This window comes from Tachysurus vachellii, chromosome 22 (assembly GCF_030014155.1).
Source record: "Tachysurus vachellii isolate PV-2020 chromosome 22, HZAU_Pvac_v1, whole genome shotgun sequence".
Classification (NCBI taxonomy): Eukaryota; Metazoa; Chordata; class Actinopteri; order Siluriformes; family Bagridae; genus Tachysurus; species Tachysurus vachellii.
Window position 1 is genome coordinate 7,381,485 of NC_083481.1, and position 24,234 is coordinate 7,405,718.

General features: G+C 37.4%; 2 protein-coding genes across 2 annotated transcripts in view; one reads left to right on the plus strand and one right to left on the minus strand.

The window, feature by feature from the left end:
* Positions 1 to 318: 318 nt before the first annotated feature.
* On the plus strand, positions 319 to 7,138 carry zgc:171566. Its single transcript, XM_060858184.1, has 10 exons — positions 319 to 337; positions 431 to 552; positions 2,675 to 2,789; positions 2,887 to 2,937; positions 3,047 to 3,131; positions 3,400 to 3,538; positions 4,000 to 4,106; positions 4,203 to 4,293; positions 5,734 to 5,871; positions 6,548 to 7,138. Exons 2-10 carry the CDS (start codon positions 450 to 452, stop codon positions 6,667 to 6,669), a joined length of 951 nt encoding a protein of 316 aa, XP_060714167.1. The 5' UTR covers positions 319 to 337; positions 431 to 449; the 3' UTR covers positions 6,670 to 7,138.
* Positions 7,139 to 9,670: 2,532 nt separating this feature from the next.
* The window catches only part of podxl2 (podocalyxin-like 2), a 29,909-nt gene continuing 15,345 nt past the window's right edge, over positions 9,671 to 24,234 (minus strand). The window contains exons 5-8 of the mRNA XM_060858731.1: positions 19,473 to 19,629; positions 13,923 to 13,984; positions 13,666 to 13,845; positions 9,671 to 13,050 (exon numbers count right to left, since the gene is read on the minus strand). Coding sequence (XP_060714714.1) covers positions 12,847 to 13,050; positions 13,666 to 13,845; positions 13,923 to 13,984; positions 19,473 to 19,629 — 603 coding nt within the window. The 3' untranslated portion in view covers positions 9,671 to 12,846. The remainder of the gene's footprint in view (positions 13,051 to 13,665; positions 13,846 to 13,922; positions 13,985 to 19,472; positions 19,630 to 24,234) is intronic.

Sequence of the window (24,234 nt, forward strand, 5' to 3'; positions counted from 1 at the left end):
TGTTTTCTCTTGTCTTGTCTAGTGCAAGCTATAGTATAGTGTTATTGATGTTTGTACTTTTCAGAGTCACCAACAGCTGGAACCAAATTACGCTTGACCAATAAAAACCTGATTCTGATTCTGATTCTGATTTAGCTTTAAAAAATATTTTGCCTCGAGGAACATGCGGTTATATTACACGAGATATCCCCAGTGCTGTCCAATTAAACCCCATTTAGTGATTCTACAGTACTCCGTATTTCCACCCTCTAGAGGCGCCTATGACGCTTTATGACGGTGTGATATGTCGCTTTTAAAATCTGCCAACCCTTGACGCACAGCATCTTGCGCGTGTCCGGTGAGTGCGCGTTATCTCCAAGTGCGCATCAAAGAGCTTAATTGGGACATTATTTTTCTACATTTATTGCTATCATTTGAATTATTCTTCTAGATTCCTTCTCCCGAGGTGAATGTGTCGTCCGGCTGTGGTTTGTGTGGTGCTAGCAGCGTGGGCGTGTGTTTGCCCACAGCCAGCATCATGCAGCGTTTATTTCAATTACAGACCTGTGATTGGTAAGTCTGGTTATTATTTATGCTCATTATTATTTATGATCATTTTGCTAATGATCATAGCAGTCATGGGTCGTTTATTGAGTCCGGTTCATTTTTTATTGTTTTTTTTTAAATCATTCTTTCTACTATGATTCCCATGAATCGATTCCCATGCAAAAAAAAAATCTCTAAATAACAAGACATGTCTTTTTTTTTTTTTTTTTTATACATAATGATACTTCAACCACCAAGGTTCCCATAATATGCTGATGTTATCAAGGAAAAGATTTTAAAACCTTTTTTTCCTGCCCTTTTTCCCTTACAGTTGAACAAAATGGGGAATTGTGTAAACAACTGAGTAAAATATATTTTTTCAAAATCTGTCTATTTCGAATGCTGGATTTTGTTTTCTATAAAATGCTGCGAATTTAAAATGTTTCTTGATTTTAAAAATGAATGAATCGTGAATCGTGTTTGGGAATCGATACTTGGGAATGTTCGGGAATCGGCTGAACCGATTTATTTTTAGAGCAGTTGTAGTAAATTCGTGGAATGTTCTAGAGCCTTTTCATGGTATTTTGTGATGTTTTTATTTCTAGTAATGAGTGAAAGCATATCTTAGCTTTTTCAAGCCATGACCCATACAACGAATGGGATATAAGGATATATAATGGCTATAATAAGCTTTGTTTTCAGTCATAACTACAAAAAATATGAAACACTATATTCTGAAATACATATGTAGTTTTCTGAAGGGATTTTTCATGACAAACCAATGAATGGATTTTATATATATATATATATATATATATATATATATATATATATATATATATATACATCTCATTTGTATTTTTTTTTGTAAAAATTTGTTTTAAAAATATATTTAGCCATATGTAATTAAGTATAAAATGAGCACGTACACATGCACTCAGATGTTGGACCAGCTCATGTTCTAGTTCTGATGCTCACATGCCCATTGCAGGCACTTTTGTCACTGGACAGGGATCAGTGGGTACATTCAATGGTCTGAGTCTTCACCATTTTTCCTTTCTTGAACCTTGTTGGTAGGTGTTCATACTGGGGAACACCCCAGAAGACCTGCCATTTTGGAGACACACTGATCCAGTTATCTAGCAATCACAACATGACCCTTGTCAAAGTCAGACAGATCGTGTTTGCTGCTAAATCTATCCCACCCATTGAATGGTGCCATTCTAATGAGCTAATCAGTTTGGGTTTGTGATTCAACTCGGAATAAAAACCTTTGAAATCATCCAAAAAAAAGTTTTCCAAGTGTGCCCTGTAGATTCATTTGTTTAAACAATTAATAGATTTGAATGCGTATTCTTGGTTTGAGCCCTGGGTTCCACCTGTGAGGACATTTGTAGTTTAAAAAGGATAAACCGACATGTCCAGAGAGCTATCCGAGAAAAGCAAGCCATTTAAAGCTGAGAAAACTGTGTGAGTGGGCACCATGGTAGATTGTCCCAAACACTGGGCATAGCCAATACAATATGTGGAATGTCCTGAAAAATAAGGAAGGAAACCATTCTTGTACTAACAAGGTCAGCCATACAAACAACAGCAGATAATCACAAACATTGTGAGAAAACCCCAAAACAACTAGTAACATCAAGAACATTCACAGGGCAGGGGTGAAGGTACCACAATCCAGCAATCAAAAAGGGCTTTGAGGATAGAAACTAGGGCACAAAATGCAGACCACTCCTCAGTAGTAAGAATTGGAAGGCCAGATTGGAATTTGAAAATACGTTCTGAGATTAACCTCTACCAAAGTGATGGAAAGACCAAAGTGTGGAAAAAGATCCAAAACATGAGTTTATCGGTCATGCATGGTGGAGGTAGTGTGATGGCTTGGGCTTGCAAGGCACTAGCCATTATAATGTTGTAACTCGTGATGGTAGCAGCAGAATGAATCTCTATAGAAACATTCAATCTGCCATGTTATAGAGAAATGCATTTAATCTAATTGGGAGGAATCACCAGATTTTAACCCAATTGAGAAACATTTTACCAGAGAACACTGAGGGGGAAATAAACCCTCGCTTGCAGTACAAGCCTGGAAAATGTCCCTTGACCAAACTACTATCTAATCTTTCCCTTTCCATTTGTTTCTTAGGTGTTTTAGCCCAAGAAAACTTGGAAAGTGACCACCATGCAAAAGGATCCTCCTATATTGCTGCTTCTTATGTAAAGTATTTGGAGTCAGCTGGTGCCAGGGTTGTACCCATAAGGTAGGCTGAAATATCAGTGATTGAATGTTTTACATTACAGATGTATTAGATCTGATTACATTTTTCTAACTGTTGTTTCCTCTTGTTCTTTGCTCAGGATAAATAAGACAGAAGAGGATTATAGCAAACTTTTCTACTCAATCAATGGGTTTGTGTTTATTTCTATACACTTCTCTATGCAGATATTCTCTTCTCAAGCAGTATTTTGTATTCTATAAGACGCAGAAAACATTTTTTTTATGTTCTTCATAATGTAGGTTGTTGCTGCCAGGTGGAGATGTGGATCTTCAGAAGTCCCAGTTTAGTAGAGTGGCCAAGATTTTCTATGAACTAGCAATCAAGGTCCGGTACATCATCAGAAGCTACACATCAAGAATGGAGCTTAAATGAAATTTTGATAAGCTAAGAATTATATTGTGCAACTAAACCTAGGAGGCAATTCTGTAGCTCTAAGCTATCTTGCTTTGTAATTGTCGAATTTAACTTAAGCTCTTCCCTTGTTGAACCAGGAATACAAGTCAGTTGTCAAAATTAGATTTTCACCATCGTGTAGTGATAAACATTGTTGTAAATGTCAAGCTTCTTTTTCTTTTGTTTGTGTTCTTATTAGGCCAATGATGATTCTGATTATTTTCCAATATGGGGAACTTGTCAAGGCTTCCAGCAGCTAACCGTTCTGACCAGCAACGAGAATCTGCTGACATTAACCAACACTAAAGCTGTGGCCATGCCACTCGTCTTTGCTCCAGGTTAGTGCTCTTATGTCGCAGCTCTTCCTACTAAATTATACTTGGTGCAACAAATTTTTATTAACAACATGTAAAATTGAGTTAATCTTCAATAAGGTCAGACTGCAAACCTTCTCCAAATGTCCTTATTGTTCAATCTGCTTTTAACCTGAAATAGTCCAATGAACAGAATTATTTTCACATTCATGCATGTAGTTTCTCACATAACTCAGATTCTGATCCATACATTTAATGTCAGTTATTTTTTTCTAACAAACAATTAACAAATAATTAAAAGAATTACTCACCTTTCATTGGATAAAGAATTTGTTCATATCCATCTCTTTTTCAACCTAGGTTTATACTCAAACATCATTTATTCCAAAGTTTATAGACTGCTTTATTAAGTTATGCAGACATTATAAGACATTATGCAGAAGGTAAATATGTTAATGTATCTGTTTTTACCTATTATTGAACAGGAGCACAGAACAGCAGGCTGTTCAAAAGCTTCCCGAAGGACCTCCTTCACGCACTTTCTTCTGAGAACATCACATCCAATTTCCACAGCTGGAGCATGTCTATACAGGTAGCCTTGAGGTTGTATTTCAACACATCCACAATTCGAGCTTGAAACATGGACATCTGATCAGACACCTTACTTTAATGTGCTTTACTCTAACAGAATTTCACCAGCAACTACAAACTCAAGCGATTCTACAAAGTCTTGACCACAAATACAGATGGCAGGAAGGAGTTCATCTCTACAATGGAAGGTGAGATGGAACCTTGTAACAGGACAGTAGTCTTTTAAATGTATTCAGTTGAGAGCCACTTTACAAAATATAATAGATAATAAATATAATAAATCGTGTGAAGCAGAATGAATTAGTTTAAATTGGCACAGCATTTTGTATATTTCGTCGCTGTCGGGCAGAATCCTCGTATCTCCAAAACCATTACTTTTCAGGAAATTAAAAAAACGCCGTACTTTATCTGCAGTGCACAGGGTTTAGTCTGCGTTGCAGTGGATTGTCTTGCGCTAAATTCCTGTCCTCAGACGAGCACCAGAACTAGCGGGGGTCAAGAATTTTTTTTCATTGAGCCCAGTGTTTTGAAGACATTTACCTCAGAAGACGTGTTGATTCGTTGCAACTCTTCTTAAGGAGAAATATGCCGCGAAGCTCTCCCGCGGAGTGAGGAAGAGGTGGACAGTTGAAGTGTCCAATGGAGTTATGAGATTTGCGCTCAAGCTATTTTCAAGACTGGTTTAGATTGGTTAATAACTTGTAAAATTAACAGACCCACGTGGGGACTGACCAATAGCATCGATATGCAAAAAAATATGAAATTGACCAAATTTGGACATACAAGGTTTCCACCCGACAGCGACGATTTACAGCTTGGTTATTTAATTAATGGCCTAGAGCACACTTTTATTGGCCATTTAATGCCTATGCAACCAGTGACAGCTGACCATAAGGTTTTGGCAGTGTGAGCATTGCTGTGTGACGCTCATCAAAAAGCCAATAGCAAAGCGGCATAGGATTATATCAAAACTACAGGACAGCTACAAATACAATGCTGCAAATAGTGCAACATGTACAAAACATGCAAATTCAAAGGAAGAAATTACCTGAAGATCACTTGGAAAAAATGTTTATACAAACCCATTTTCTTCACAAGCCTGGCTCATACTGATCAATTGAATTGATCGATTGAATCATTGGACTATTATTGCAGAACCTTCCCTGTATAATGTGACATGAAGAACATGTTATTATACAGTGTGTTTATTGATTAGGATCTTATAAAGGAAGAACACTGATTACATAGTCTAAAATCTGCTCAGATGGGTTGTACTAAGTATATTGTAACATTTGTAAGTGAATCCCCAATTCCTACAAGTCCCACCCAAGCAGTGTTATTTAATCACATGAATCTCCTGTACTGTTATTGGTTAGCTTTGCTGTTCAGTCTGTGTTGCCAAAATCAGACAGATTTTAATAGTTCTTTTATGCGTCTCCATACCGAATAAAGAAGGTATCATATGTGGTGGAATTCCCTATGGAACTTTTTGTTCTACAATACTGAAGTAAGTTTGCTTTTATCTTTCACACATCGGTTTGTTGATCGTGGCTCTGAGATGGAAATTAACTCTGTCCTTGCGATCGCTGTCCATGCCCCATGTTTAGTCAATGCTAATTTTGTTGCAGCTTATCGATACCCATTCTACGCCGTTCAGTGGCACCCAGAGAAAAGCCAGTTTGAATGGATAGACAAGTCAGGCATGATCCACTCCACCTCAGCCATTAGAGCCTCCTTCTACACAGCCAGCTTCTTCGTCTCTGAAGGTTTGTTGGATTTGGTTTCATTTAGTGTACATTTTAATACGTAATTATTTTATCCAAAGAAATAAACTGCTCTATTTAGGAGCTTGTAAGTATGGTTGCACTTTCCAGGGCCTGTCTTGTACCTCTTGAGGATATCTGTACCTCAAGGACCACTGTTCTATCTTTCAAGGGTACATTTCCTTATCCAGTAAAAACAAATGACAAGGGCAGCCAAACAGTTCAGAGTAAAGGAGCTCTTAATTGTCATCCTGACCTGACCACTCCAGCAGTTAATATTTTTGCAATTGCTTGTGATGTTTTACAACAGAAATAGTGTTGTTTACAATACTGTTTACAACATATTAAAAAAAAGAGCAATTTAAGCCACCATAATCCTCATCACAATAAATATTTATGGATGTATGGATAGATAGATGAGTTAGTTAATGTGGCCACGTGTGTAAAACAGCACCGCATAAGAACCCAATAATACACTCCCATGTTTTTTAGGAAGGTTATGAAAGTGAAAACCTCTTACTGGCTGCAAAGTCCAAGTCTTGGATGATCTCTGTGTATCAGATTTACTTTTACGTTAGCCACCACAACTTTCTGGATTGATAATTAATTCTTGCAAAAAAGGATGGTAGTCTTTTGTCTATAATTTATTGGAATATTTTTCTTTTTCTCCTCGTTGCAGCTATGAAAAGCCAGCACCACTTTCCCACACCGAGCGATGAGGAGAAGGCTCTTATTTACAACTATGATCCTGTTTTCAAAGGCATGAACAGCATCTTCATTCAGAACTACTACTTTGATTAGACCTGTCCTTAGTACAGGGCCAAGCCGGTATTTGTTTTCTCTGACTTATTTTCAGAGCAGCAGCATGTTCACTCCAGCCAACATTGAATCAGTGATATTATAGTTGATCATCTTTGATTGTGCCTGTGAAACTGTCAACCTGTGATGCTTGAATGTTTGAGCTTGTGTACATTTTTTGTTTTCTGTTTTTACTCTTTGTGCTGGTTTTAGTGATATACAGCAGGCGATTGTTGCATGTTTAAGATAAACCTCACTGAATGTAGCAGTGCTGTCCGGTGTGAGTAGCTCAGCAACACTGTATTAGACCGAGGTCATTCAGCCTTTGGACTCTTGTGATCAAGACAATCTGATTGTTAAGCTTGCTTTTACTGTAAACTTGACTGCTGCTGTGTCATCATGTAATCAGCAGGTTTTACTGTACATTTTAAAACCCACTGTAGAATAAACCACAGCATGAAAACTTTTTAAACCTTGTCCTGTGTTCTTTTATGTTTTACCTTGAGCTCAGACATCAAACTGTGATCTGTGTGACTTTTTAACCATGGCTTGGTTGTTGGTGTCAGATGGACTGGTTATGTATTTCATAAAATGCTGATTTCCTGGGATTTTTTTTGTCTTTAGTGTTCATACAGAAAAGTGTAAAACACAAAAAACTTCCTGTTAGCAGAGGCTCTGCAGGCTAAAAGATCTTATTGACAATAGAGATTAAAGGAGAATGACCAGACGGGCCTGAGCTGACAGAAAGTCTATGGTGATTCAAATAAACCTTCTTTACATCTGTTGTGAGCAGAAAAGCCATGAAGTGGATGTGCTACGACAGCAGAAGACCACATCAGGGTCCACTCCTATCAGACAAGAACAAGAATCTGAGGCTATCATAGACACACGCTCACCCATAGTGGACAGTTTAAGACAGTTTAAGTAAGATTTTTTATTTATTTTATCTTTTTTATTTCAGCTGTCCAGATTGGGTGACTTTGTGCTCATGATAGCTGAGATGCTTTTCTGCTCACCATGGCTGTAAAGAATGTTTTGAATTTTGACTATATTGTAAGAAATTACAGAAATTGCACCCAAATTCCACTCCAAGGTACACATCTAAAAGAGCTCATTCCTAAAAAGGTTTAAGTATCATAAGGTAATACGTTTAGAACTCTAAACGTATAAACTTGATTCAATTATAAATATGGGAATGGCAGCAGGACATTAAGCATCACCACGAACAAAGGGCCTACGTGACTGCGATTACCATTTAAAGTGATCACTTGGTTGATAACAATACCAAGCCAAGGTCTACGTGGCCGCGATTACCATTTAAAGTGACCACTTGGTTGATAACAATTGTAACAATACCAAGACAAGGTGTACGTGACCATGATTAACATTTAAAGACAATCAACTAGACAACAAGGTGTGGCCCAGCCATTTGGGAGACATTCAATTCTTACACTCAACACACATTCAAAGCGGAACTTCATTTAAATTACCAAAAGGGAAAACTGTATATAATGCTTGAGCAGGATTTGCTCAGGGTTCTTATTGACTCCGATGAACCCAAAGTACGTCAGGTATTTTGTCACTGCTATGCTGGAATAAACTTCTTGTTCTTCATTAAGATCTTCACCATCATCATCTTATTTTTACACTACGCATTTTTTATATCTTACAATATCGTTCCTGGCAGCTTGAATCAATCATTTTCCTCTCTCATCAACAAGGCATTCCCACTTACATAACTGTTACTCACTCAATGTATTTGTTTGCCATAGCCTTCTGGGTAAACTATATAATATACATTGTGTGAAAGTCTCATGAGATCAGGAGTTTCTGAAATACCCAATCCAGCCCATCTGGTACCAACAAACATGCCATTAAATTCACAGAGATTAGGTTTTTTCTGATGTTGATTCTGCTGTTTGTTGTAAACATTAACTCAAGCTCTTGACCTGCATCTGCATGATGTGCTGTGCATTTAGCCGTTTCTGCATTCCACTGCCTGATTAGATACCTGCATAAGTGTACATGTGAAACAGAGTTCCTAATCAAATGGATAGTGAGTGTATATTTTTTACCCACAGTTAATACTAACCCTGTCTAACACAAACTGTCTAATAATATGAACTTGTCCAAAAAGATAAATCTACAGTAAGGTTTTAGAATAAGGCACTAATTTAGAATCCTATTATCTCAGTAGAGCATGAATCCTTACATACTAAAATTTAACTAGAAGATAAAGTGCTGTTATGGTGGTAAAGGAAAGAGTAAGAATCCCAGTAAGTGAAATTTCTTAAGAACATATTTTACGTTATATTTTATATTTTCAGATATAATTATGTTAAATTATAGATTTCTTTATATTTTCGATAGATAGATAGATAGATAGATAGATAGAAGCCTTTATTTTTGTCCCATTGACATTGCAGCACAGTGAGTCTTTCTTCACATATCCCAACTTTGTAGGTTGTGGTCAGAGGACAAGGTCAGCCATGATACATCACCCCTGCATACAGGGTCTTGATCAAGGGCCCAACAATGTAAATAATACATAATAGTACATAATAGACTCTGCCTATTAATTTATTTTTTATTTAATTTACAGAGTGCCAATTTTGGAGGCTAATTTACATTTTGCCATGCACAATTTGTCAGCTTTTGTCTCAAATATAACAATCAGACAAATATAAGTGTACTTTATAGACTGGCCACAGGGTGACACCATTGTAAAATCAGTCATCCAAACTATGGCTTGCAGTTGCTGTTTTGTGTTGTGTTGTGCTGTGTTGTGCTGTGCTGTGTTGTGTTGTGTTGCACAATAGACTTCTTCACATCATCGTTTATTCTCCGAACATTTATTGTCTTGCATTTCAAAACGGTCAAACCTAAAGTTACATTAAATAACAACAAGATTGGAGTTTGTCCGTACGAACGGTCCATACAAAGCGGTTAAGAGGATCTCCATACAAAGCATTCAAGATAAACAACAAAATGAAGTGAAAAAGAAACAGTGCAGTTGCAAACAAAGCTGTACAGTTACTGTAGAGTACAAAAAAACCTATGCTTACTCTATGATTATCAAGTTCAGCCTGGTCTATTTGATTGAGTTGATGTGTCCTTTTTTTTTTGTTGTTTTTTTTTTTTTTCTTTTGACAGTGCAGGTAATAGAATACAGAAAACGGATAATAATGAACTATCCAAGACATCTAGCTTTGCAATAACCACGGTTTGGAACGGTTTAATTCTGTCGACTTCTGATATGTGCTTCGGATATATTAATATAACTGCATCATGCACATGAAATCAGTACATTACATACAAACTGTTTATCAACTGTCATATAGATTAGAGTAGGTGGCTTAGTACAAATAAAACATTAACTATTATAGTGTAACATCACAACTGGAGTAAATGAAGATAAGGTACGTATGGAAACACTGAGTACAACATGAACGTGTATAGTCATATTTACAAATAAATTAAATGATTTCACCAAAAAAAAAAAAAGGAACGCAGTCTTTAATGCCGTAACTCTTACAGTATTACTCACAGATTTGTAAAAACTCGACTTTAGTTAAGAATACTTACTAATTTCTCATGTAGAACATTATGTATTTGGAGTCTATCACCCAAAGTCTTGTCTGAATGTATCTGCCTCAAATGAGTATACCCAGTCCTTCAGTAGTAGCACGACTTACTGCCTCTTACAACCATCGAACGTTTAATACTTTGGAATTCACATCAGATTAATTGCTGTACACAAATGTCTCAAAGCAGATTATTTTTGGCTTTGAGAATGAAGGCTGGGGTTGATTACAGTCGACAGCCGTGTCAGGTGAATACACAAAGTGAAACACTTTCCCTGAACTCCATTTCAGATGGTATTTTTCCTCTTCACTGAAACATCCGTAACATGTTGACGAGTTTAATGGTGATGAACGGTGGATTATTTATCCATCTCTTATTTGTTTCCTCAAAAATGTCTTTAAGGAGAAACTGAAACTAGGGAGACAAAGCAGATGACACGAAAATAAACACGGAAGGACAGATGACGGAAACGCTTCTGTTTAATTTGGTGTTTTTTTGCTTTAAATGAACTTTTCTTTTACTGCTTCACTATACTTCACTTCATGGACCCTGTCGGTCATTCTGGACTTAAAACACTGCAGCTAGCTGTCAGCGTGTGTGTAATAGTTCACCCCACATTATTCTTATTATGCCATCAGACAGACATTTTGATAGAATGCATTGCTCAGCCATAGTAGGTTTATTATCAAGGTACTTATAGATATTAGATTAGATCTATTACCATAACCAGCCATCACTGCTTACAGTAGTCTGTAAAAAAAACTTTTACCATGTAGCTCAACACTATACCATTATTCAGGCAGCCATCTTGGACAGCTGGAACCTGTTTCTTGAATTTGGTATCATTTCTCCAGCTAATTTAAACCCAAACTCTTATGCAGATGACCACATAATTCTGCTTGGAACAAAAAATTATTTGTTGTAAACATATATAGTATCTCATTTATACAACTGGTTAAGGGATTTGCTCAAGGGCCAAACTGTGGACGCCTGGTAGTGGTGGGATTTGAACTCATAACCTTTCAATCAGTCTTAACCACTGAACTAGTTACTACAGCTGCTACTGATATCCTTTATATCACATTTTGTTCATTTTACAATGAGATATTTTTGGTTCTTAACGTATTTTAAAGCAAGTACATACAGATTTGGGTGAAGGCTTTAGGGTTTATCTGTCTTTTCTGTTTAAAATTGAGACAACCCTGTATTAATCATTTTATTTAAGATGTAAATATGACTTTACAACACAGTGCAGTAAGGAAAGGGATGTGCATGTTGTAATGAATGTTTCCATCATCAGGACATTGTAACCGATCTCTATTTTACATTGTTTATGTGGTAATAAAGTGTGACTAACATACCAGGTTAATACCAGATCTACTGACATGACTGTACTGTAAACCACAGGGAGTTATTTTCTCTTAGACTTCTAAATAAAGTGTGACATCAAGAAATTGCTTTTGTTTAAACTCCACCGTTCCTTTAAGGTAGATGCCAGAGTTTTCAACCTAATAACTACCCACTGCATCTGAAGTAATTACCACAGAAAAGAAATTCAACACTTTTTCACCTTGTACTTTACTCAAGCACAGTTGTTGAATCCTACCTGTAACTCTGTATTCCAGTTTCCTCCCACCAAAAAACAAGCCCTTGGTGGATTTGCTCTTCTAAATCAAATGAGTTTCTAGTATACTTTTCATAGTACAAGTCCAAATTCTTGTTTCTGGTAATTAAACACACACTAGAGATGTAGTGGATTGGGTTTAGGATGAATCATTAGTAGAGTTTCCCTTGAAAATCACAGGAATCATACTGCTTATTTTTAAACAATTCTGTTTGCTCTACCTTCATTTTGGCATTACGATAGACATTAAAAAAAAAACAGAATGAGCATTAACTGCTTGTTCTAAGCCCTATGCAGTGCAAGTTTGTATGTTATTTTACATGTGCGAGAGCTCTGTGTGTAGGGTTCTCACTGGCGTGAACCTTAACGATGACACTGAACACAAAGAACAATGAAAAACATCTCGTTTGTAAAGAGGCCATTCCGACAAGCGATTAAAGAGCAAGGCCAGTTGGCTGCAACTTCACCAAGTTATAACACATTGCGCTAATGTACTGCTTCAAAGAGTGCACTAGATGCATCCATACAAAAGAAAACAGGATATGCGTGTACTGTAATAGCCAGTTGAAATACATTATTATGCTTTAAGATCCTAAGAAATACTGCTATCCTGCGGAGTTCCGACAGTGCAAGACTTACTGAAGACGAAATTTGGCAGGTTTTCAATATGTTTCTTCATAGCTAAAGATAATTAGTAAGTATTCGCGGCCGGAACGAAATACTCCTCAATTAGAACTAAAATGTTTACGGATACCTCTCTGCGCTTGCACTATTAAAGAATCAACCCACGCCACATTGATTGAATATGAACGTGCTGTCACTGGTGCAGATAAATAAAAGACCGTACAAGCCAAAGACAATCACTTTAAATATTCAGCAGGTAGTTGGGAAAAAGCTCTGGTGTTCTGTGCCCTGATGGAATACCTTACATTTTGAACACATTTTTTACTCTCCCTTTGTTCTTCTCCTTATTAGAGGTGGGTATCCTCCTCCTGATTGTCTTCCTCGTCTTTGCCCGACTTGTTTGGCATGCCCTGCCATGTTCCGGTGCCTGCTGGCACACCGTTGGTACTGTGCTTCTTCTCCTGTGGCTCTGGTTGGCCGTCGCTTGTCACGTCCAGCGTGGGGTTGTCATGGCAGCCGTTCTCCACAAAATGCAGCTCCTCACCACGTGACTTGCGACAACACAAAGAAATGAAGTGTTAGCTGCCAACACTCACGTACTGTAAATAAGAGATATGAAAAGTTCTTGTACATCTGAGTGAGCTTGCTAGTCCCACTGAAGAAGATGTGGCCCCTGTACCTGTTAGTCACAATAGGCATGGCAACTGTTAGTACCAGAAAAGGCAGTGCAGCCTTTGTCCTTATGTGTCCCAGTGAAAGAAGTACCATTGAGAGCCTACATACTTACTACTGTAGAAGGTGTGGTAAAGCAGGTGAGGTTTCAGTGCCTATCAATTTCAGTAAAGGAGCCTATATCCATATTTGTTCCAGTCTAAGGCACATGGTTCTGTGTCTGTTTGTCCCTGTGAAGGAGGTGTGGCCTCTGTGTGTGTCTGACGCATGATGGATTTGGGCTACTTCAGCCATACCGTACACATAACCATTAAGGCAATCCGCCTTTGATCTTTTTATTTGAATATATTTCTTAGTTTTATACAATTCATCTTTTCAACATTTCTTAAGTGATTCATTATAAAACCTATAAAATCCCGGTTTTATATTATTGTAATCAACATAGATTCATTCTCTAGTCAATCTGACCAGGAGTGTTATGAGTACCCACTTACCATGCTCTTCATTTTGGGAAGGCGGCGCTGCCAGCAGATGTAGATGAGCCCGGATGCAATGATAATCACACACACCGAGCCTATGATCACCAGCACGACAAACAATTTGCCGTAATCGCTGCGCGTCTGGCTTGGCCTGGAGTGACACGTGCTCACGCTGGAGAAGTTCTGAATGCCGATCTGAAATATAATTCCCATTAAATGTCAGGACGTCATCACCGAAACCTATTATGCATATACAGGATGAATGCTCATACCTCATATAATCCTCTCCTTACTTCTCCCAGCATTGACAGCACCTCTTTAGTAGCAATGACACCTAATGGGATAAAAAAAGAATGCTATATTGCTATTTTTCCTGGTATTATCACCTATCACTTTTACACTCACTTGTGTCACTCAAGCTCTACCAAGAGCAAAGCTACAGTATCTGTTTCTGCAGTCCAATTTGCAAATATTTGTAGACTCCCTTTTATATATGATTAACATTGAATTCAAAACCAATTAGGCTGCAGGTTGCTAAATAACAAATATTGAACTGCAATCAAAGAATCTGCAAATATTTACTGTAAAACACACTCTAAACACCTTTATACCTGTTACAGAGACATAGGGGTGGGTTAGTGGTTAGTATGTTTGCCTCAAGGGTTGTGGATTACCCCTCAGCCCTCAGCCCTTCGTCCACTGAGTTTTCCCTGTGCTTCCAGAGGTTTCCTCTGGGTGCTATGCTTTCCAACAACACATGTTGTGGATTAATGGATGGATGGATGGATGGATGGATGGATGGATGGATGGATGAATGGATGTATGGATGGATGGATAGATGGATGGACAGACAGACACGGAAAGGGATGTGTAGTAATCTACTGCTGCCTCAATTCGTATGATGGCAATTTTCATATACTGGATATACTACAGATATACTGTATATACTGCAGAACGTTATGAAGAGTGATCAGATGAACTGCAATTAATTGCAAAGTCCCTCTTTGGTATGAAAATAAACTTAATCCCAAAAAAAAAATTATTTCCATTGCATTTCAGCCCTGCCACAAAAGGACCAGCTGACATTATGTCAGTGATTCTCTCGTTAACCCACGTGAGAGTGTTGATGAGGACAAGGATGAAGATCACTTTGTCATGCTGATTAATTTAGAATAACAGACTGGAAGCTTTAAAAGGAGGCTGGTGCTTATAATCATTGTTCTTTCTCTGTTAACCATGGTTACCTGCAAGGAAACACAAGCAGTCATCATTGCTTTGTACAAAAAGAAATTCACAGGCAAGGATTGCCTGTAAAATACTGCTTGTAAGATTGCTTGTAAGATTGCACCTAAATCAACCATTTATTGGATCATCAAGAACTTCAAAGAGAGGTTCTATTGTTGTGAAGAAAGGTTAGGGTTCAGAGTGCCCAAGGAAGTCCAGCAAGCACCAGGACCATCTCCTAAAGTTGATTCATTAGAGGGATCAGGCCACCATTGCAGAGCTTGCTCAGGAATGACAGCAGACAAGTGTGAGTGCATCTATATGCACGGTGAGACAAAGACTTTTGGAGGATGGCTTGGTAGCATGAAGGGCAGCAAAGAAGCCACTTCTCTCCAGGAAAAACATCAGGGCAGACTGATATTCTGCAAAGTACAGGGATTGGACCACTGAGGAATGGGTTAAAATAATTTTCTCTTATGAATCCCCTTTCCGATTGTTTGGGGCATCCGGAAAAAAACCTTGTCCGGAGTAGAAAAGGCGAATGCTTCCATCAGTCCTGTGTCATGCCAACACTAAAGCATCCTGAGATTATTCATGTGTGGGGTTGTTTCTCAGGCAAGAGAGTGGGCTCACTTATAATTTTGCCTCAGAACACAGACATGAATAAAGTATTAAAGTGTTAATCAACATGAATAAAGTGATAAAGTGTTAATCAACACTTTTGTATTTTCACGTCTTGACTACTGTAATGCTTTGCTGGCTGGAGTTCCTAAAGCTACCCTAAGTAAATTACAGTTGGTACAAAATTCAGCTGCTAGAATTCTGACTAGGACCAGTGCAAGGGAGCACATTACACCTATCCTGAAAAAATTGCACTGGCTTCCTGTTAGTTTTCGTATTGATTTTAAAATTCTCATGCTCACTTATAAGGCCTTGAACAATTTGGCCCCTCAATATCTGTGTGAGCTGTTAATCCCCTACATATCTACACGTGCTCTACGCTCTTCTGAAGCTGGTCTTCTAACTGCCAAAACAACACGGCTCAAAACTATTGGGTGATCGTTTTTTTCTTCCATGGCTCCCAAATTGTGGAATTCCCTGCCCTCAGAGATTAGGAATGCAGAATCCCTGGGTGTTTTTAAATCCCATCTTAAAACATACTTTTTTTAGGGTAACTTTTATGTGACTTCTTTGTTTGTTATTTATTGGCTTTTTATTTTTTGTATGGTTAGTTTTAGTGTCTGTAATATTATGTGTATCTTTTAATTTCATTTTTTTATGTCAAGTGCTTTTTTATGTCAAGCTACTTTTAAAGGTGCTATACAAAATAAAGTTTTTTATTATTATTATTATTATTATTATTATTATTATTATTATAAAGAATGTTACAAAAACATCCTCCAAGAGCAACTTCGTCCAACCATCCAAAAACAGCCATATGTAACATGTAACATTAATACCATAGTGACATCTGACAAAAATATCTAAAATCACTGAAGCAACAGACTGAAAAAAATTATATTTGTGTCATTCTCAAAACTTTTGTCCAGGGCTGTACAGCAAATATGTATCATTATCTCTATACTTACTGCAATATAATCACACTGAGTGCGAAACTGTTAGAAAACCTGCAATATCTACAAACAGTTGTGATGTATTCGCATGTGTGAACGATGACTAAATTGTTTATTAATACACCAAATTAAACAGTAGCACCACTGCAGCACTTAAGCCATTGCTCTGTCAATAGAATACTCTAATCTTCACCTGTTATGTTGCTTAGCAACCAAAGTTTACTTTTAACAGATCACACTTCATGCGGGAAGAATTTTTATTAGGAATGTTATTAATAATAAATTCAATTGTTTATTAAAAACAAAGAAATATGCCACTTGAGGGTTTGTGTAACAGCGATTATATCATCAGTAAGAGGCCATTTATGCGCAAGGACACCTTTAACCTGTGATAGAATCAGTGTAATACATGTCCTTGAGTGGCTTATTGCTTTAACAAATCCAGAGTAACGGCATTCACGGATTCCTCTGTTGAAGGGTCTTCAGAAAAGAAAGCACGAGGCATCTGTGATTGAATAGGATGTGGCAAGTCCATTTATCAAGCTTTTTTCCACATGGAGATGAAATGTATATGATCATCTTCCACAAAATCACATAACTATGATTAAAGATGCATTAGGAAAGCAAAGAATATTTTTCCTGACGTATGGAAAAGAAGGCATAACGTGTAATGATGAAAGCTTGTCAAATTAGAGCTCAAGTGCAGAGAGTTAATTAACACGGTACCGGAATCAACTAATAATTATGGCAATTATTAAACTGCATTACTACATAACTGTAGTTTCGATGTCTACTCTGTGTCTTTTTCTGTCACTGAGCTCAAAGAAAATTGGCACTTAAAGGAAATCTCCAGGCTTAAACATTTATAAATGTGTGTGTTTGTATATAAACATTTGTGGTGTGCTTAATGATTTCTGTGCTGTATTTTCATGATTCCTGTGAGAAAAAAAGCAGCTGTCTACTGAAAAATCGTTATAGGGGAACATTTATCTCAGACAAGCAAGTATAATGGCCAGGTTTCATTGTTGAATCCTAAAACAAAATAGCAAGATCTTCTTTTCTCACCGATCTTCACTGACATTCAATAGAAATCCAATGATAAAGGATTGGAGACGTTGGTGCAGTTCCAGAATGAAATACAGCTGAATAAAGCAATTGTTGTGAGTTATTGAGACTCTGATGCTCTGATGTCCAATCTTATTCTGAAATAGCTGGTGTGGGTGAGATTTTTCATACCAATCAAGCAAGAGACAAACCTGAATCCACCTGCTCAATCAGTTATTCCTGGCTTGCAACACACTCAGGTGTGGCTTCTGCTTGGTTGGAATGACAGACTGCACCCACGCCAGCACTTTCTGAAGACTAGACACCGCTAAGCTACTCGGTTGTGATCTAAAATTTGATAACTGTGATGATGACGATGCTGATGGTGGAATTAGCATCAAAGTGTAGATTTAACGAAAGTGAGAATTCTGTCAGGACCACTTTGTCAAATGAGAATTTATTAGATGATATGCATACAGTTAGTGTTGGCGGTATGGTTCTGTTCTGGGCAAACATCCACGCGCCCGTCCGTGCACATGCATGGACAGAGCTGGGAGAGCAGCGACTAGAAAATATAATAGACCCCCCGTATAACAGAACCATTAATCATGTGTAGTATTAGATATGCTCGCTTACGAGTTTTTGTATAAATAGATAGATAGATAGATAGATAGATAGATAGATAGATAGATAGATAGATAGATAGATAGATAGATAGATAGATAGATGAATAAATAATTAAATAATTAGAGAGAGGGGGAGAGAGAGAAAAATATGTGGAGATTTATGACGTAAACTGGTAAAACGACCACAGGTTCCGGCATGGTGGAGTCGGGGTAGGAGGAGGGAGTTTAAATCGCAGCAGCAGCGAAGCGCTAGAAAGCGGCTCAATGAATGGGAATTTAAATGGTCGTGTAATATGGATGTCGTAACCGGATTGGTGCGTGTCATGGACAGCTGATTAACAGCTGATGCACGCTTGACGACGTGGCCTGCCAGAACTAACGCGATGCTTGATTTACCAACATGGTAGTGAAAGGAGTTTAGACTTAGTAAGGGAACTTGAAATGTCATTACACAACAAATCCTTGACAACATTGAATATAACACATTAGTTGTAAAGACTAAAATGCAAGTAGAGGGCACAGTGATTGGCATGCTTGCGTAGCACCTCCGGGCATTTGATTCCCCCTCCAACCTGCAATGGGTTTCCTCTGATTACTCCGGTTTACTCGCCCAGTCCAATGTATTGTAGGCTGATTAACAGGCAACCCTAAATTGTCTGCAGTGTATAAATGTGTGAATGTTTCACTCGCCTTGTTTGGCACAAGTCCCCTGGGTTCCCCACTCCCTGTGACCCTGCGTACTAAAGGATAAGTGGTACCAAAAATGAAGGGATGGATTGGAAATCCTTGTAGTTCATGAGTGATTTTCCCTTGAACAGAATGAGTGTTTTGAGACATGCCTCCATTACTGTAATTGATATTTTACAGTATTTTATTGTAATTTAATATTTTACAGTGAATACTCGTGCCAAGCTGGAGGTTCTGCAGCGATGGTGGTTTTTAACTACTACGGTTTCCAGTTTCTTAGTAACAACCCAAGATGAGGTATTTGTCTTATTCATTTCATGACAAAAAGAAAGAGCCTCTTAAGTGAGTGTTTATAGATCCTATAATATGTGTCAACTTGTCTCATAGGTGTCCCATAATATTAAATGGCACTATAAATGTGTAAAAATTATGAGGTCTTGTTAATCAGAAATTAAACATTTTATTTGTTAACAAATTTCCATGGTACAAGAGGAAGCTGTCTTAATTATTTAAAAATTAATTTAAATTAAATTAAAACTGCAAATAGGTTAAATATGAATGTGTAAATTGACAGTATTCGACATATAATTTGGATCATGATGTTTTGTTATGCTTCTGTGCTGATCTAATAAAAAGTATAAAAAGCACACATGTGTGTGTGTGTTACCCTGATCATTGGCAAGCGTCATCAGAAGCTGGTGTTCCTGTTTGGTGGGTTTGCTAAGCGAGATGAGCCACGAGCCCTGAGGACTGTTCATCTTCCTGGAAAATGTGCTCTCCAACATCTCCAGCAGCCTGTCACCATTCTCCATACGAAACTTTTCCTGTAACACAAACGCGCACACATAACACACAAGCACACACAAGTGTTAAACCAACAGTTATCTAACATCAGATTTTTCACACACATGGGTTATGCACCAGGGAGAAGTTAGCGTTTACAGTGATAGCTGCGCTTAGTTTCTTTTTTTATTATTATTAATATTCAGATTATGTGGCAGATTATAAAAATATTGATTATTTAAAATATAAATGGGAAAAATTGGTATTTGAATACACAGGAATTACAGTACATGAAAATGCAAAAAAAATGAACATGTAAATGAACATGTATTCAAATATATTGGTCCAGTAGTGAATGATGGATTGTGAATCTTTCTAGAAGATTGGAGCCATTTTTTGTTTCTTCTTTATTTGGTACTAAACTTTTGGGCAGTAACTTTGACCTGATTAGTCACACAGTAGCATTAAGTGCATGAACATTGGTCTGAATAGTCACAGTTGTATTAGAGAACCAAACCTGTCCAATTACTTACAATTACTTCCTCGATTACTATACTAATTTGAAAAAACGTGGTTCTAAAGCAGGGGTTTCTATGTAAAAGAGAATTATTTAGAGATAATGTTATCTTTTGGTTTAATAGTTTATTTCACAAAGTAGGATATTGTTATGTGAGACCATAATGAGAACAGCTCTGTTCAAGTTAAGTCAAGTCAAGTATGGGTATGCTGTATGGGTTAGAGACTGTAGCAGTGAGGATAGACATGAGGCAGAGATGGAGGTAGCAGAGATGAGGATGTTGGGGTATTCTTTAGGAGTGACGAGGATGGACAGGATTAGGAACGAGCACATCAGAGGGACAGCTCAGGTTGGCTGTTTTGGGGACAGAGAGGCTAGATTGAGATGGCTTGGACATGTACAGAGGAGGGAGATGGTTATATTGGTAGAAGGATGTTGGAGTTGGAGCTGCCAGGTAAGAGGTCAAGAGGAAGGCCAAAGAGGACATATATGGATGTGTTAAATGAGGACATGAAGGTAATTATTGCGAGAGTAGAGGATGCCGAGGATAGAGTTAAGTGGAAACTGATGATTCGCTGTGTCAACCAAATGGGAAAAGAACAAAGTAGAAGAAGGATATTGTTATGAATATTGTTCTAATTTGACGGTGGATTTTGGGTGCTATTATTTTGAACTGTTACTGGGATGACTGTCATGTTTAAACACAGGAACATGGTTTAGTTCCTGATTTGGGGGTTTTATACCCACCTATACTGTGTATGGAGTTTGCATGTTTCCCTGTGCTTCAGGGTTTTCTCTGGGTACTCTGGTTTCCTCCCCAATTCAAAGACATGCATCATAGGGTGATTGGCATCTGTAAATTGTCCACAGCATGTGTGCGACTATGAAACCCATCCAATGGGTCCTCTGCTTTGTGCCCCACATACTGTACCCTGGAATAAGCTCCAGACTCCCCTTGACCATAAGCGGTACAAAAAATGGAGGAATGTGCTCACTATCCTGATGTGTTGTACTAGTGCAGAAGTTCAACAATAAAAATGGTGAAATTTCTTTGTCTATTTGCACTCGTTCCTGAACAATATGGAGTAATTTGGATTCAGGGAAACAAATGAAAAAGACAAACAAAAAAATACAGCAGCATTGACTGAATGCAGATTATAAGGTTGATGGTAAATAACAAGGAAAAAGAAAAATCCTGATGCTTGGGGTAAAAGAAAATATTCATATATCTTCACATTTATGTTCCCAAAAAGCTAGATGAAGCACAATTTGCTTCAGAACTGCCTTGTTCCTTTTTGTCTAGTGACATATATCATTATAAATGTTCTCTTATTATTATTATTATTATTATTATTGAGAGTTTACAGAGTGCACACAAAGCTTTTGTATCTTAATGGCACTTTTGCACGATACTGAATCACACTGAATTGTATCATATTGGACAAAAAACAGCCCTAAATCCATTAACAACAAAAAGGTTATGCCATTACCATCCTGTAGTAATTATTTTACTGTATAAACACAAAATGTTTTTTCCTCTGATACTACTGTCATTTGTCAATGATTCATTCATGCACACTTTTTATTTGTTAATGATTTGTTAACCATTTAGATTTACATTTAACTATCTGGACCATCTGAGAAATTAGTTATCACTAGCAACTATTAACTCATTTTGATGGCAGGAACTGTGGACCTTTTGCAGCCAGAATCGAATGTATAAACAACATTAATACTGTAAGATCTGCAACAATACAGTGTGATACAGTGAGTTTTATACTTTTTGATAGACCATGCAAGCAAATTCAAATAACAATTTGTCATTGAACTCATCAAAATAGGAGTTCATCTATACAAAATATATTACATCATTAGACAGAAAAAAACAAGGAATTCCTGCAGCAATTTGAGCTGCATTTAGCTCCAGACGTTAACGTTTTCTAAGCCATAGTGGGGTTTTTAAGCAGTCATGTCTACATATAATGGTTGTCCTTGTGTTGAAGCAGATGCCTAATTTGGAGTCTAACTGCTTCAAATACTACTGTGTCAAGTGATGTTCCATTTGGCCAAACAAGATCTGGTGAGGCCAAGTCTCAGAAAGGAATCTTGGCCTTTATTCTGGATTAAACTCAGTATTTTCTTTTTAAGCTGGTAATCATTCTTTTTATAAAATAATTATAGACCAGCAGTCTGTATGCTTCAATCAGATGAAAGGATTTTAACAGCACTTTGAATTGAAGGTCAAAAGGGAGAGTTTTTTTATTGCTTAAACAGCCTCCTAAAAATTGTAGTAAACGTCACAATGACGTTTCTGTTGGCTTTTGCTACATGTATTTTAAATATTTCATTATTGCTTTAATGATTTTTTTTCTCCAGTTAGAAACGAATGATGATGTATAAATAAAGCTGATAATTCTATCATTTACTAATAAGTTTCTCTCAAAAATTTGTTTGCTAATACTTCCTATACCCTGTGGCCCCTCAGCAAGTCGGCATGCCGTCGATTGTGGCACGCAGATGTTCACCGCAAAATACCAAATGTCATGCTGATTGTAATTACATGACTGCCAGTTGCCATGACGATGAACGAGCACCTCGAGTTTTGCTTTTCTGGAGTGGGTGCGGACAGAGAGAGGTGTGTGTGTGTGTGTGTGCATTTTTTTGTGGCCAGCCTACTGCAGTAACATTGACAGAGAATGTGATTAAAGAAATTTGTGCTACTGCTGAAACTGCTGCTACTGCAGATAGAGAGAGCTAGAATATAAATATCACCAGATAGGACAATATTAAGGCATTATATTAGCCTAATCTTCGAAAATTAAAATAGTAAAAGTATTTATTTACAGGGTTTCCTATTTTTATAGAATGACTGTAATAACAAATTCCTGCAAATAATTGAATAACAGATTCTAGTATTTAGAATGTACTTTTGTGCTATTTGTGCTTGTTAATAATGTAGAATCTTAAAGAAAATCTACATCATGGTTCCAGGATGACATTTAATTTTAAGACAGTTATGCAGTTAACTCCATTAGGGAATGTGGTATGACACCTGAATTCACCAGTCGTGTATATTCAGTATTATTCATGTGTGCATGCATTCAAGTATTTATAGGAATGTTCCCATATGCAGTTTTCACCATAAGCAGAGACATCATGAGGCAATCATTTTTTAGAACCTTCCCACAAAGCTGGCAAAAGTTCCAAATGACGAGGACCCTAGTGTTTAACCAATAAGTGTTATATACACTATATGGCTGAATGTTTCTGGACACATGATTATCACAGGCAGCTTTTAATACTGCATTGTAACTCTATATGGCCTTTTAATTCCAATTTCAGAGTGATCACTGACTCCAGTCTCTTATATAATGCTCATTTAGATAAAATTACTAAGATATTCTTCTTTCATCTGAGATGATTACCAAGATAACCAATAAGATAAATATAATGTCATTACAAAAGATTAAAAACTAGTTCATGCTTTGGTCACTGTACTGCCTTGTAGTCTGGCCTTTCCAGTAGATGTCTAAATAAGCTTTATTGAGCCCACAATGCAGCAGCCAGAGTCTTTACTAGAATGAGAGGTTTTGGCCACATCATCTATCTTATCCATACTGCATTGCACCTCACCACCATTGAACCCCATCCCACTCCATCCCCTGGAAATTCACAAAGTGTGGTGATATTTTCTTGGGCAGAAAACCTGGATTGAGCTGAAAGATCACATGCTAACACATGCTAACATCTGTGAAGTCCAAAGCCAAATGGACTGATTTCCAGGTGGTTGACATGTTCTGACTTTGTATCAAGAGAAGTATCTGTGATGATTATCCCACTCCCTAATTATCTCTGTTTCTGAAAGGAATACATTTCACTGTCATCTAAGGTATGAGCTCATTTTGCTGAGACAAAGACTTTTTGTGGTCCATTGCAGTCTGATGGCCCATTTCTGGAATTCCTGCAGTTCTTGCGAGGCTACAGGGATCATTGTCAAGTCTGCAGTCAGCGCATCCTGAATAAAAACTGATCTATCTTCATGCAAGTGAACAGTGAAACTTGTTTTGGTGTTAGGGCTCACTTGTCTTAGTTCACTTTGAGCTCAAAAGCCACTACATGAGAAAGGATG

What these genes read in the sequence shown, in the direction of transcription:
- zgc:171566 (XM_060858184.1), top strand. Translation starts at nt 450, where the DNA reads ATGTGTCGTCCGGCTGTGGTTTGTGTGGTGCTAGCAGCGTGGGCGTGT. An exon ending in GCTGGAGCATGTCTATACAG is followed by an intron (nt 4,107 to 4,202) that starts GTAGCCTTGAGG and finishes TTACTCTAACAG; the next exon opens with AATTTCACCAGCAACTACAA. An exon ending in CAGCTTCTTCGTCTCTGAAG is followed by an intron (nt 5,872 to 6,547) that starts GTTTGTTGGATT and finishes TCCTCGTTGCAG; the next exon opens with CTATGAAAAGCCAGCACCAC.